Source organism: Scomber scombrus, chromosome 10, assembly GCF_963691925.1.
Source record: "Scomber scombrus chromosome 10, fScoSco1.1, whole genome shotgun sequence".
NCBI classification, from domain to species: domain Eukaryota; kingdom Metazoa; phylum Chordata; class Actinopteri; order Scombriformes; family Scombridae; genus Scomber; species Scomber scombrus.
Window position 1 is genome coordinate 12414802 of NC_084979.1, and position 16632 is coordinate 12431433.

At 38.8% G+C, this 16632-nt stretch overlaps 1 protein-coding gene across 1 annotated transcript in view; it reads right to left on the minus strand.

The window, feature by feature from the left end:
- The window catches only part of LOC133988089 (forkhead box protein J3-like), a 50200-nt gene that overhangs the window by 22389 nt on the left and 11179 nt on the right, over positions 1-16632 (minus strand). The window contains exons 2-3 of the mRNA XM_062427631.1: positions 6283-6357; positions 3143-3226 (exon numbers count right to left, since the gene is read on the minus strand). Of these exons, the coding sequence (XP_062283615.1) occupies positions 3143-3226; positions 6283-6357 (159 nt within the window). The remainder of the gene's footprint in view (positions 1-3142; positions 3227-6282; positions 6358-16632) is intronic.

Here is a 16632-nt window from a genome sequence, read left to right on the forward strand (position 1 = left end):
ATCCAAGAACCTGGTTAACATGTATTTACATGCAAGTCAATCCAACTTGATCTAAATGACTTTAAAATCACAAGACACAAAATAAAGGAGAAAAACAACAAAAGAAAATACCAAAAAAGAAAACCCATCCATACGAGGATGAGATGGAGGAGATCAGAAAGTCTCTTAACTTTAACCTAAACTGCTTGGACAAATGGAGGAGGTCCATGACCTCAAGTCATCTATCAAGGAGAAGGACAGAAAAATTGCAGATCGGAGTGATGTGTTGATGATCTGGGACAATACTCGCAGGGATGATTTGATTATAAGAGGACTCAAGACAAGACATAAAAGCAATGCCCAGGCTACAGCTGGCAGAAAAGATGAAGAAGCTCTATTGAGTGAATTACTTTCTTTGGAAAAGCAGGTGTTTTGGTTCTTTAAAAGCCAAATTGTGAATATACAGACCAATGCCATTTCAGCCTGCCATACACTTCCTAGAAAGGGTAGTAAAACAAAGCTGATAATTGTAATGTGCTTTATCAAAGCCGAATATTGTAAGCTGTGAGGGGGACTGAGGTGTACCTGAATGGACATCCAACTAAAAAGAAGATGATGTAAGCATGGTAGGAACTTAAAAAAGCAAAACAAAATACAAACAATGTGGACAAAGAACTGCAAAGTGTCGATAAAATTGAATGGATCACCTGAGGAAGCAAAAGCTATGCTGATAAGAGAACTTTGGCTAATGGGATTTATAAAAAGACTGAACGGTACCAACCTAGACATGAATATGAAATATGATGTTATATAATGTTGTGACAATAAATCCAACCTATGACAAGTTTTGACAGATGTCATTTATCTCCATGTGAAAATCATACTCGATGTACAGTATGAGTCTGTATCACTCAATTACATGGTCAAGCAGAAAAACATCTACACTAACTGACAATATATTTACCAATGTTATTGAAAGGAAAATATTAAGTGGACTACTTATAAATGATGCAAGTCACCATTTACTAGTCTCTGCAATCCTATAGAGCTGCATTAAGACCAATGAAGTCATTAAAATGAACAGACTAATTAAACACAAAACAAAAGGTGCAATTAATTCTTTCAAAAAAGACCTATAGAAACAAGACTGGAATATAGTCTATGTGGAAGATGTAGATGAAGCCTATGAGACATTTTTGTCTATAATAATTGCTCTCTATGAAAACATATTGTCCTTTAGAAAAGAAAGCAGTGAAACAGAAATGTACTTAAAAGCTGTGGTTAACTAAGGGAACACAAATGCATGTAAAATATATACATGAAGATTTTTTAAAGAAAAGAATACAAAGAAGTAGAACATACATACAAAAGATTTAAAAAATAAACTGAGTGTTATGAAATGCAGCAAAAGGGATATTATTATCGTATATTATCAGGGGACAACAGATATAACATTAAAAATACATGGAAAGTACTGATTGACATTATGAAAAGCAGGTTACCCAACCTATTTGCTGACTAATCATAATAATTAACAACTATTAATAATATGAATTTAGTTGAAGATTATTTAATGATTTCTTTTGTTAATACTGGACATAATTTAGCTAAGAAGATTATTATTGAGTGTGTGGTGAAACACATATTTGTAATCAGTCTGGTATATTTCCAAGCAAAATGGAAACCGCTAAAGTCATACCTACATATAAGGCTGGAGAAAGACATGGATGATCTAATTATAGGCATGTTTCTTTGCTCTAACAATTCTCTAAAATACTGGAAAATATTCAATGAAAGACCAGATGTTTTGATCCCAAACCATAATGTACTGTGTGAAAAGCAATATGGGTCTAAACTGCAATAGAAAATAAAGAATATACAGGGGTATATTCCAGGATTATTTAATACTACTGACCATGATGTATTATTGAAGACATCATAAAGACATGCATTAGAGGGGTAATGACTTAGAAAATAGTTATCAATATGTGCAAATAAATAATTTTAATTCACAACTATTGAAGGTACTTCTGGGGTTTCCCAAGGCTCAGTGCTAGACCCATTATTGTTTATTTTGTACATAAATAATATATGTGAGGTGTACAAAATAATAAAAACATTATTTTCATATAAGACAAATGTATTTTGTTGTAGTAAGAAAGTAAAAGAAAAAAAAGAATCCAAAATGCTAAAGAGTAGTTTTGATTCTAATAAACTGACTTGAAGTAAAACTAAATTTATAATCCTTGGTAATCCTTTAACAAGCAAACTCCTAAAATTACATTTATTTGAGAGAGCAATACTATATAAAGTTAAAGATCTTGTAAATCAAGCTTTGTTATACACCTTATACTGTTCCTTTATAGTCCCATATATATAACTTACTGTGTGGAAGTGAGGGAAAATGCATATAAAACAGACACTAACCCAGTCTTCATACCTCAAAAGAGAGCCATGAGAATTGTTATGGCACATATAAAATGGCACATGTGCTGGTGAAGGGCCATCTCTGTCAGGCACAGCCATGTTTCCAGCTTTCTCCATTAGGAGAGGTCCAGTAGTGAGTGAGTCAATATCAATCAAATGGCACACCACAAAGATAACCTGGCTTATTTAATACAGCCAGGGGAATTTGCTGGTATGTTTTTAATTTTAAAATGATTTGTATATTTGATGTACTGTATCACATCACTGCTCTGTCCAGAGAATTAAACGGTTTTTGTTTGATTTAAAATTTTTATTTATTTAATGCTTAAAAAAGGTAGCTTCCCGGTCTATCCTGACATCATTATAGCATGGAAAAAGGGAACATACTGGATATCTGGACATTTCTGTTGCATCTCAGGTGTATGGAGCAGCTTTTCTCAGTCTCTTGTCTTTCTGCTCACGTGCCTTCTCACACTGGTACATCATGAATATTTCCACAAACAATGCTCCCTTCTGCCACTTTGTGGACATTAAGCTTGAACTGGAGTGAAGAATGGATTTATTTGAGAATTGGGAGGCTAACAAAGAGGAAAGATTATTATGGCAGCAAAAATCTCAAATTGCACATGTTTAAGTCTTTTGGATATAACTACAGTATACTGATGTCAGTTGAATACTAACCTACTATTGTGCTCAAAGTCAACAGGAATATCATATACAGTATAGTTGTACTCACCCTTTCTCCAGATCGCGGCCTCTTCTTTGGCCTGCTGGGTACTGTGTCCTCTTTAGGGTTGGTGTCTATGGCCCAGTAGGAACCCTGTAGATTGACCCCAATAATACAAACAGTTAAGCCTTCTGTTTGATGGACGCTGCTCTGTTTGTGTATTTATCTAGCGCTTTTGATTACTCTGTAGCTTTAGCTGCACTTACATATTCTTTTTTATCTGTCTTTAATAAGGAGTCAGTAGTGAAAAAAAGTACTCAATAATAAACTCAAATAATTACTTCAATGAAATAATCAACACCAAAGGGAGAAAAAAAGATTCCATAACCAGTGTAGGTACTGAATTTAAACATTTTCTTGTGGTACCTGTAAAATAAATACACAAATGTACTTCATATTTTAAGCATAAAGGTACTCATTACTAGCAAGAAATATTGTACAGGATTCAACAATTCATGTATTATTGTGTTAGAAATACTGAATCTTATTTTTGTAGCTTGACTGCTGAATTACATTGTTGGTTTGAACTACAGCAGTGTATATTTTAAGTAATGTTTTGAATGTAAACAGATGTGGAGGCTAACAAGTAATTACAAAGATTTTCCAAAATTAAAATAAAAAAAATCCCTGTATATGTGGCACTAAATTTAATCAGGTACTCTCCCACCTCTTTAGATCATTTTATTCATTCCAAGTCACAAAGAAACCAGTCACATATGAAAAGCATACAGCCACAACAGTATTAACACTAACACTCAAACTAAAAAATGTCAACAAAAAGACAAAAAACACAATAGATATAAAATGAAACCTTATAATTTATGTCAAGAACACTACAAATATTTCAGGAAACATGAAGTATTGTATGTCATTTAAAATGTTCACAGCTGTGGAGACAAAACCTCCTCGTTCTGTGGTGGAGCATCTTGGCATCTTAAACTGGTCACTCAACACACTTTTTACTGTGTTGCAAACATGCGGTGACCTTCAAAGTGAAGTAGGGTTTGAACTCTTCTCCTCAGTCCTTCCTCTCAAATATTTTTGAACAAATCACTAGTCAAACCAATTATAGATCCAGCCTTTTTAATCAACTTGTTTATCCTGTTCCTATCATTGGTGGTAATGCTGGTACCCCAACATAAAAAAGGCAGTAGCCACAAAACTCTGATAGAAAACATTTAAAAGCTTACTGACCTTGAAGGACTTTAATTTCCTGAGAAAAACAACCTGGACGGTGTCTTTTCATACACAGCATTAACATTTTCTGACAAGTTCAATTTCAACATTTTCCCCCACTGCTTTAGATGATGTTTCAAATAAAGGTGGTAGGCGATAGAGCAATTACATTATTCATTACAGCGTATATCTGTTATTATCTGAAATTATGTGTCAATTTACATCTATGCCAGGGTTATATCCATCACATTCTTTACAACGTTTCCATCTGTTTGTAATGAGGTATCACTTCCTATTGTGAGTACAATTAAGCCTCTTTTTTCTCACTTTTCCCCTCTGAGGCTGCTTCTGTCCCTTTAATAGGGGGAAACAAGTGTCACTAAACAGAAAAAAGTGCAGTAGATGGATCTCCCTTGCATCAGATATCTGTTGTTATTCCAGTTATGCATCCAATCAGTTTCCTCTAGGTTTAGGTTTCCTGTGGTGCACGCTCCTGCTGCCTTCCCCCAGAAAATCCACTGAAATCCTTTTGATACACAACGTTAAAACACAGCAGCCTCCAAAATAAACACATACAATGAGAGAGGAGGAAATCAATTGCTTTTAGGTCCTTGATTTCCTCCTGGTCTGTCCCCCCCCCCCCCCCCCCCCCCACACCCCCCTTTCATTTTTCCTCTTCTTTCCCAGGGAGGTCCAAAGCTGCAGACAGAATTCAGGAGGTTCATCTAGGCCACACACACACACACACACACACACACAAACACACACACACACACACACGCACACACACACACGCACACACACACGCACGCACGCATCTTTGCCTCTTCTCCTCCCCCTGTCTCTCAGTCCCACATCACTGAACAGTACACAGCCAATTAACGTTAGCACATGCATGATTTAGCTTCTCCTCTCTCTGCGGCTTCAAACAGACCATGTACATTCAACTTCTCTGCACACAGATGACCTCCCCCCCATACTGAGATATTGACCACTTCGATTCAAGGTGCGAATTAAGGTGCTGGTCAAGTCCAAGTCAGGCTAATCAGGGGGGAGCCGCTCTCTTTGTGCTTTTGCAGACTATAGGCCTCCACTCTAGCCCGATGATTTTGTTTGAATTATTTAAACCTTCTTCCCCCTAATTCATTTTTCAATGGCTCCAAAATCCCCACAGCCTGGAGAAAATCCCTCCTCCCACCAACCCCTAAAAAAATGAATAGAGTTTTGAGCACTCAGTGAAAACTTTTGGCTTGTCAGTTTTAGTAAAAGTGGTGGATTGCCTCTCCACTTTAACCCTGTGATGAGTTGAAATGCAGACATTTGAGCTTTTATTAAAAAATCTTGTAAGGGCATGCTTCAGTGATCAACTGTAATTATATACTTTCCTCTTCTGAGCAATTCCTTCGATTCAGCACAAACAAGGACTTGACAAATTGTTGTTATCAAGCTGGCGCTGCTGAAGTGGCCGTGGCAACTCTGCTTCCTAACCGCAGGAGTAGCAATGGTGAAACATATCTAAAGCTTCCTCTGATTTTGTGTGTCTGTGTGTACGAGAAGAGAGTGAAACAGAGCCTAATAAAGCATAACAGATGCGTGAACGGCCTCGCATCTGAAGGAGTGTACCTACATATACTTATTATTCATTACTCCCTGTACCACATTATTACTTGGCAGAATCAATATCAGAAGAGCAGCAGAAAACAGAGAAAACGGCATTAGGCATTCAGCACAGCCAGTTATGGAGCTACAAACTGCTTTTAAGTGTAGACCCTGGTGCGTGTGTCTTTTGGTGCACTTATACACAACTGTGCGTACACATGTGGCACGAGGGTGTCTAAACACGTGAAAAGTAATCACCGTTTCCTCAGCCTTATTTGTAAGCTCGCTGAAATAGGCTTGCATTTTCATTGTGTGTCGCACCATCATTCAAGCTGAGCTTTTCAGTCGCATTACATTGTTCAGGAAATACTTACTTTTCCAGGGTCGTCTTTGGAGCGAGGCACTTTGAGAAAACACTTGTTCAAGGACAGGTTGTGTCGTATAGAATTCTGCAGGGAAAGACAGACAGAGAACGAAAGAAAGAATAAGAAAATGCAGGATAAAAGTACTAACATGAAAAACAATTAGCCAAGGAGTAACCTTACAGTAAATTCACTCAAATGACTTTACTATACAGTACTATCAACTGATTCTGGTCTACAGTGTTCATTGTAGAATCAGTTATTGTCCTTTTTCCACAGAAGATTGGATATTCTGTTTTCTAGACCGGTGGTTCACAATCTGGGGGTCAAGATGAAGAGAAATCTGAGGAGTCACAAGATGATTAATGATTGACAATTAAACAAAAAAATAATTGTTTAATTGTCAATCATTAATCATCTTGTGACTCTTCACCAAATTTTTGACTTCTCTCTTAGTATTTCCTTTTTTCTTGTGAAATAGTGGGTAGAAAAAATTCAACAGAACAATTTGAGAATGGAAAATCGCTTTGGTTGAATTGCTCAGAATTCCTGAGCATTTTAAACTCCCCCAAAAATCTGTGAACAATCTATAACGCCTCCGTGCCCCAGAGTAAAAGACAACGTCACATTCTTCCATAACACAAATCAACTGACGATGTAGACAGTTGCTACTTAGAACAAGAGCATGTGACCCAGAGTAGTAGCTAGAGCTTCAAATAAGTCAGGCTTTGAACCATTTCTTTCCAGTTTGGGGTACTCCGAGTTCAAATGTATTTATTGAATATGTGAAGGGGTGTGTTCAGACTAGAAGGGTGTTAAACTGGGCTCCGTGAAAACTGCCATTTTTGAAGCATATAACAAATCCACGGTTTTGGCCATAATGAGGAGAAACTGACATTTCTGCAATTTTTAACACCTCCTATTGTTTGTATTGTGTACATGTGAGAGAAAAAGAGAGAGACAGAGGGAGAGAGAGAAAGAGGGAGCCCACAAACAGTGTAAGCTAACCTGATATGAACCTGTTCTCCCTTCAGGCTGCCGTTCTCCACTCATCTGCTGCTGCTAATTAATACCACTAGGGAGGAGGAGGGGAGAAGACAGAGGGATGGGAGGAATTTCTCTGCTCCTTCTCCCGAGTTCTTGCTGCTCAACACTATCTTTGTTTCACCTACAAAAAACAGCCTCTCTCTCTGTCTCTAGCAAACCATAACAGCCTGGTCCACCTCTGCCTCGTCCTGCTCCTCCTGGAGAAATGCTCCGGCAGTTTTCGGCTGCTCTACTTAGCGGGTCACTGGCTGTTTTGCAGCCGTCCATCAAGGAACTGCGTGACAGTTGGGCGATGAAAAAGGCAGGGAGGAGTGCCACCATCTCGGCACAAAAATGCAACCATCTGCTCCAAAAACTATCCTGTAGGAGATGGCGTTAGTCCACCCATTACTCTAGCAGTCTAACTTTACTAACCTCTACATCATGGTCCGAAATTCCGAAGAATCAACAAAATATCTGGCATGATGGTTCTGAGGAAATTACTCATGTTTGTCCCTATAGAGTGTGGACATGCACACTATATGTTTTTATGTCTGTAGGAGCAGTCTGAGGTGAAAAAGTGCCAGCCAAAGACTGTTCCAAGCGCTCCTACTTTTGCTGTACTGTTTACCATTCAGGACATCAGCTACTCAACATTGTTGCACTCCGCTAAACTGTGACTTGCCGCCGGTCTGCTGCTAGCTACTAAAAAGGTAATTTATTATTTTTGCTAGTTCAAATTATTTTCAGCCAGTGGATCAACCAGTCCCCTTGTCAGGTGAAAGTTAATTGGGAGAGAGAGATGGGTATGACATGCAACAAGGGTCCATGGCTCAGATAATGTTGGCATGCTAACATGCTAATGTGTAGGGGGTATAATGTTTTTCATGATAACAATCTTAGCTTATGGTCATAAACCAAAGTGTTGGACAAATGATTCCTTTGATCTAGTGATGGCTCTAGTTTAAAGTGGATCAATGAATGTGTGGGCCAAATTTCATGGAATTCCCTTGAACAGTTGAGACATTTCACTTAAATCCACAATTTCACACTATAAGAAAAAGTCAAGGCATCACAAAGTCATTCAGAGACTGCAGACCATAAATATCTGTAGAAAATATAGTGCCGTTCCATCAAGCAGATGTTGAGATATTTCACTGGATAAATAGAAACTTTGACCTGTTGGTGGCGCTAGAGGAAAAGTCAAGGAATTATTGAAGTCATATGAATTCATCCTCTGTGCAGGAAATTCATCCCATAGTTGTTGAGATGTTTTAGTCTGGAACAAATTACTGGACATTACCATCCATACAACCAATCTGCAAATGTGGCTGAAAAATGTATTCTTGTGTCAAAATATTATCTGGGATTCTGGATATCATATTATCATGATGTCACGACACAACCATCATGTTCTGGTCTTATAATAAAAGCTACATTAGATCTTAGTGACAAAGATTTCTGAGCTTATTTCTTATTTCAGTATTGTCTTTAAATGAAATAATAATGAATGCCTCTATCTGATGCTTGTTCTTAAAACGTTACTGTCATTATCTCTACAAAGCTCCGATAGCTTGCCTCAGAATACCATCAGAATTATATTAATACATGTTGATTTAAAAATTTTTTTTTACAAAAATAGTGATATTTGACTCAGTATACAATCCTTAACAATTATAATTCTGCTCAGTTATGGTTGGATTTACTGTGGTATCCATTAACAGTATGATTATACTCTGATCATTGAGACTGTTTAATTTTAATACACCCTGCCTATACCCTTTCACATAGCCTACATATGCAACATATGCATACATGCACACCCACACAGTGACATATCAGACAGCCTGTCTTTTCTTGTCAATAATAGGAAGCTGGACATAAAGAACAACAAGAACAAAAAAACCCAACAGCTAGAATTTCCCCCCTCAGCTAGCTGTAATGACGTACATGTTCAAGTAGGAAAATGTGTGGGTTTGTGTGTGTGCATGTGTGTACTTGTGTAGTGAGAAGGGAGACTGTCCTTCCACCTGGAAGGCATCAGTCTAAGCCTGCATTTCATATGCCGATACATAAGTGCAAATGCCTTTCCTACATGTTATGGAAACAGTAATCTTGTCACACTGGAAATAGTCATCATCAATAAATTTACTGATTAGCAGTGCTGCAAAGTAAGATAATAAGATTCACTGCTGTGTCCTCCTTCCACCCACTCCTTGCCCTGCCTGATTAATGAGCTTATTGGGCCAGGCTGGGGCCATGCCATTCCTGCCCAGTAGCTGATGGATCACACAGTCAAAGGCATCGTGTGCGAGTGTGTCTGCTTGTGTTTGTGTGAAAAGTAGGAAGAAGACTTCTGGTTCAAGGCCATAGATTTTCTAAGAGCTAAAAAAACCTATACACAGCATATGTGCTCAGTGTTTCCACTGTGAGAAAAATGTCTCAACAGTCTGTAAACACAGTAAATCAGTGTTTGCAGCAGTCTAGTGAGTCATTTCAGACACACACACACACACACACACACACACACACACACACACACACACACACACACACACACACACACACACACACACACACACACACACACACACACACACACACACAAGACATCATCTCTGAATCCAGTGTGGTCTACAGGTTAAGAAAAACTTTATGTTTTTCATGCACTTATATTTGTATACAAACTTGAACTCTTTTATAAGGGATGTTAAAAAAGCAGCTCTGTAGGCCAGAGTATGTGCAAAAGAAGGTGATATTTATTAACAAAAATATGAATTCAACAGACACAAAAATGAACCCCAGAAAATTCAACAAAAATAACTTATCTGAAGCAAAGAATAAGGAAATAAAATCAGCAGCCTCACAGCAATCTGCCACTTACTGTATTCCCTACTGCAACTCAACTGACCAGTGACAGGCCTTTTACCTTCTCAGCCGCACCTAACTGGAACGTAGCATCTACTCAGGTTACCACAGGGTGAGCTACACTGACAAAGATTACAGATACATAGGATAGATAGGATAGATATATATGTGTATATAGAGACAGATTCAGTTTCATCATATGGACTAATTTTTTGTTTTTGTTTCAGTGTGTATGTGTATACATATGCATAACTGTATTGTATGTAATTTTGAGTGCAGACTACAATGCACCTGCATTCACTCAATCTACAATCTATTCTAACGGCCAAATCCACAAAAGGGTTGCGGCTGCTAAACCTGTGCAAATGAGACAAAAAGATGCACCTGCAAAGGGTGAAATGCACCACAAACTGCGTTGCCAAGGAAATAGCGTCATTGAGCGCCTGTTCCATTTGCATGTATGTAAACTATAAAATATTCATGCATTCAGTGCAAAATTGGACCCTTTTATACAAATAAGCAAAACAGTCCAATTCACAAAGACCATCGTTAGTTGCTACATGTAATTAGGGTGGTGTAATAGGCGCTTAGTGCACACACTCACTCTCTCTCTCTTTAAATGTTCAAGCTTGTGAGGCTTGAATGATACAGAATTGATATTGAAAGATATTAAGGGTGAAATACAGAGCCAGACATGGGGGAGATCAAACAGGGTTGTGTGCTTATCTCGGGATTTAAAAATAAAAAATAACAACCCTGATGGAGGTCAGGATTCATCGATACAGTAACGGGCTGCTTTATTAAAAATACTTCCATCATATAAAACTGAAATCTGCAGACCGCAAAACATTAATTACCTATCTGGTGTTAATGAAGTTACTTCTGCTGTGCTGCGTGCGTAACTGCGCACAGCCTCTTTCCCAGTTTGGAGACCCACTTATCATTTCAGCTCCTGTGTGATGCTGCAGCCAGCTGTGACACACAGCCAGCTGTGGACAACAAACAGAACATCAGTATTGATGTTTCTTCAAAATCCTGGATACGTTCAGTCGCACCTGAACAACATTATTGTAAGATTCAGAAAGTAATCTAAAATGTTTCAGATTCACATTAATGACTGTTTTGACATTTGACATTTCAGTGGATTATGTTATAGATTTGAAATAAGTAAAAGAATAAAAAAAATACATGAAAATGAGTTTACGATTCTAGAGAGTTCTGTGTGTGTGTGCACCTCTGCTATTTAAAGCCACACAATTTGAGGCTTTTGTGCCCTCTGCAGTTTTTCATTATTGACCAATCTGTGTGCTGAAATGTACAGAAAGCTTAAAACACTGGAAACCACTGTGCTCACTCAATCAGACGCAAAACAAGGGAAACGTTGCACTTAGCTGCGAAACTTAATGGCCATGTTTGCGCATGCATATCATTAGCACAAAATCTTTTGTGAATAAGACCTTAAAATGGGGCAGATTGCAGTTGCAAATGCTGTGCAATTCACAGTACTATTAGCGGCTGCAATCTCTTCTTTGTGGATTTGGCCCTAAGTGTACAGCTCCCATGGTGCCTCCTGATTTAACCAGCAATTTGTAGAGACAGGACATCAAGAGCTATGTCACTGCAATATAAAGTCATAACAACCGTTGATATGTAGTTATTATTAAGCATAAGGGACTTTTTGCTTGCATACAGTGTTTACATGCTATGTACAATATAAACTGTGTATGTGATAAGGAGTATTGCTGCTGCTGCTGCTGCTGCTTAACGTAGGGTGCAGGATCCTGGACTTGAAGAGGTTAGTTATATAAAGCGGGCTTGATAAGCATGGTTGACTTTTTGACAAAATGCAATGTGATATAATGTGATGTGTGACAAAAAGTCAGGATTTGGGGACATGCTTTAGGCTTGAAAAGAAATAGGGGGGTAGTAGTGTACAACTGTGTGTGTGTTTGTGTGTGATGTGTGAGAAAGTGATCAAAGAAGGAATGATGAAGTTGACGGTTGACAGAAATGTTTGGTTACAGTATGTGCAGATAAAGGAGGGTGCAGGTCAGAGGAGTCAGAAAGTTACTTTGGCCATAGGCGGGACACTAGCTGTGTGTCTGTTTCTGTGTGTGTTTGTGTGTGTGTGTGTGTGTGTGTGTGTGTGTGTGTGTGTGTGTGTGTGTGTGTGTGTGTGTGTGTATTTTGTAACCATTCGTGAACCTTTTCCAGTATAAACATCTAGCTTGTTGGGATCAGTAGTCCTCATGGGGAACAAAAGCCATTTACAAGCAAGTTATAATGAGACAATGGTGATTCCTGAGTTCCTGGTTAAGGTTAGGGTTCGGCATTAATTGGTTATGGTTGGTGGAATGAATGGAAGTTAATGCAATGTCCTAACGAGGAGAGCTGCGTAAACGTATGTGTGTGTGTTTGTGTATTTGCGCGCACGCAGGGAAGATTGAAGTTACATAAGTGGGTAGGTTTGGAAGATTTGGGTCATGGTAGCTGAGTTAAAAACAATGGAGCAACATGAGATGGCATTTCCTTTAAATTGAATTTAACAGTCTTGAAAGGTCATGTTTGACAAGTGAGGTGACAAAAACTGTCCCATTTCAACAAAACACAGAAGTTGGTTGCACTGGAAACTCAAAACCTAACCTACAGATTTAAAGTTGTAAAGAGGAGGGATTTACAGTATATCAGGTGTCCAGTGATTCTTTTATAAAAAGGCTGAAGTTTGTGTGCATAAAACTCAAAACTCCTGAGGAGCAAATCTGTAATAAACATGAATTAAAAGTTTATTTGAGGGATTATTCTTATAGGCCTTTTTATTGCTTTATTTTATTAAGTAAGAAATCTCCTTAATTTCTGCTCAATAATGCAAACTCAACATCTCAACATCTAGCTAACACCCTTCCAGCAGTTCATAGGATCTATTTTCTTCCCAGAAAGGGTTTTATTGTCAAACATCTGCAAAGTGTGTTGGGCTTCATTAACAGCAGCTTAACAGCTGCTCTTCATGATGAAGAAGCAGCAATCTACATTTCACAATCAGTGAGTAGGAATAGTATTTCTGTTAAAAATAGAAATGTGGAACAGAGTGCTGAGTGAAGCAAATTCCATCATTTGACTGATGGAATTAATGCTGTAAAAATAGAAATAATGCTGATGTGCCATTATGCTTGCCATAACAGCACAGATATCAATCATTTTGTGGGTTTCACCCTCTCTATCTTGGCTATTGTTCGGGCCTTGCCATTACTTGAGTAATGTATTTTATTTGAGAAAGTAGAGAACATTGAACATGAAGACAGATAAGTAAAAGCACAAATTATCCACTTAAGATCTGTTGACAATATGAAAAAAAGTGGAAAGCTTTAGACAAGGTTCAAGTTTGAGTTTATGAAATAGATGAATATCAGAGGACAGCTTAAAACAAATGCAGAGATGTAAACAAGTGCCAGTGGACTGCTTTGTGAAATTTAATCATTAGCTCCGGGTCTGAAAAGTGAAGCCAATGCAGAGGCAACTTAAACCTGCATTCTGTCTAACTGGCAGCAGGGAGCCACTCCAGTGGTTGCAAATAGAAGTCTGATTGTATGGCCGTGTATCCAAAAATGACCCTACTTTTCACTTGAATTATTTCTCCGGTAGACCCTTTCCTAATGAGTTTATGGTCTAAATCGTTTCAAGTCAGGTATGCTTTAGTGTGGCTATGTTTTAGCTGAAAAGCTAATACCACGTCGACAACATCAATTACATTACATGATATAACCATGGCAAAACCCGGATGTTCAGTATTTCTAGTACTGTAAGTACATTTTATTTGAATGGTTTTAGGCCTATTTTTCACAAGCGGAAATTAGCATTAGAATTATCACAGTTAACCATAGACTTTGAATGCCCCATGCTAACCAAGCTAGCAGCTAGCACTAGGCTCAGCTACACTCCCTCACTCAAATATGATCACTTCTTGCTCCAAAAATAAAAAATGGCGACAGTCAAATCCAAGAGTCAAAGGTCAAAGGCCAAGGTCAAATTGCTAAAATCAAGGCTTCAAAACAGCAGTCCAGAAACCAATGGGTGATGTCACAGTGACAACGTACATATTTTTTTAAAGTCATTGGTGAAATCCAATATACTGGGCCATTGTAGTTTTTGGAGATGTGTGAGCTGCAGAGGCTGGTGAAAAGATAAACTGTACTTTGTAAGTTTGTTTGAAAATAAATTCACTGATGTGGCTGGCTGTGAGTCTGTATTGTACAAGGTAAGAAAGGAACCATTCATGTCTGTGGCTGTGTAAATCCCACAGAAAACTGCTCAACTCTGTGTCTGCAGGGAAACTAAGATCATGGGGCCAAAGGTTTGCTGGCTGGGGTATTAACCTATGGGGGGCCAATGGAGTTTGACGTGCACACACCAATGCACACCCACGCAGCAGCATTCAGGAGAGTCTCTCCCATGCCCTTCAGGATAAATGTATTGTGGCACCACAATACAGAACAAGAGAGAGAAAGGAAGGAAGATATAGCAGGAATGGATATTTGGAGAGATAGAGGAGATGTTATTAACTTTCAGCTGAACCTATACAGTGCATAAAGAGAGGGTAAAATGTGGTAAAGTTTGAAGGCAAAGCAGAGGAGAAGGAGCAGGGAGGAGGGAGGGTACAAGAGGCACAAAGAAGTAAAAAGCTGGAGTCGGCTAGAAGAGGGAGTGTGGGGGTACGCGCACATACGGACAGATGTCATAGATGTGAGAGTCTCCTGGGTTCTGAGCATCATTGAGACACCTTATTATATCCTGATGGTGACGGAGTGACAGACGCTCCGTGAGAATGCGGGGTTGAATACAAGTCACTACTTCAAACCCCATCTAATACATATTCATTTCATTTGATGGACCCTTCCCCCGCCCTCTTCACTCCCTCACTGAAGTACTTCACACAAGTCATCTATGAGATGAGAGGTTTGTGTGTGTGTGTGTGTGTGTGTGTGTGTGTGTGTGTGTGTGTGTGTGTGTGTGTGTGTGTGTGTGTGTGTGTGTGTGTGTGTGTGTGTGTGTATGTGTTTATACACTGTGGATGTGCCTGCATGTGTGTGCATGCAGCTGTGTGTATCTCAGTATTCACTCTGTTTTGCTTGCACCTGCGTATACGTGTGTATGTAGGCAGGTGTGTGTGCACCTGTGCATGTCCCTGTGACTGTGTGCAGTTATGTACACACATGTTCATCCGTGTTAAGGTGTGTGTGTGTGTGTGTGTGTGTGTGTGTGTGTGTGTGTGTGTGTGTGTGTGTGTGTGTTCGTGCCTGTGCATGTTTTACAGCATGAGTCTAACATATCTGCTTACAGATATGTTTGTGTGTTGAAAATAGAGGGAGAGCAAGGGCATGAGTGAGTGTGTATATGTGTGTGAGTGCGTGACAACAAAGACATCTCAAACGAGGTGGAAGTAGGGTTGCTGTTGTCTCTGGGGATATCACAAGCAGCTTTAAAAAAGGAAGAATACACTAAAATGCAGTGTATCATTCTAACCGGCAAGCCCTGCTGGAGAAAAATGTGCCCTAAGCTAGCAACTTTTTTGGCTTGTGACCATTCATTAAAAAAAAAGAAAAAACATCAAATTAATGTAGTTTCTTATCTTTTTTTACTATCTAATTGGGAAACTGCCAAATATTAGAAGTATACTTCACTGACTAACTACCATCCTCCCCATGTCACATTAGTAGGATTTCTCATCTCACCACTGATTTAGAAAGAGAAATCCTATCAGCTGTTATTTCAATATAGTATTTCAAAAATAACAACAAGACCAAACTAGCTCACAGTGCACCGAGAGGTCATGGTGGCACACTTCCTTCAGAGTGCTGCAGTGAAGTGACAGCTTCTGTCACGGCTTTCCGGTAAAAGCGATGAGAGAACAGGGAAGGATGAGCCCTGATTCTGCTCTGCACCCCAATAATATTTGACAGCCTCCTTTTTCTATTCTCATTCATACTTGATGACAAGCATGAAAACAATTCCATAGTGAGTTTCTGAACTACATGGAAGTGAGCTGTGTTGAGCTGCTCAGGACTGTGCTCCATTCATGTCTACTGAAACTGGACTGGTTAGGAAACAGAAAACAACTAAATCCACACTTCAACCAAAGTGCTTGTCAGATGGACACACCCTTGGGGGTGCCTTATAAATCAAACCAAAAAGTAAATAAATAAATCCACCATTCTACAAGAATGACAGGGCACTTAAGTAATGAACACTTTGGCAGCACAGTCACCACTCAAAGCAATGCAAAACAAAATGTAAACTGTATTTGAGCTTAAGTATTTTGTTCTGTCTGGAGTGGCTGTTTGAATGAAATCTTCCTGGCACATCAGATCAATACAGACAAAACACTGTGGGATACTGTATACAACAGCGTCATGGGAAACCATTAGGAAAGCTAGCGCTGCTCAAAACAATCAAACATATAAAACTATATCCAGG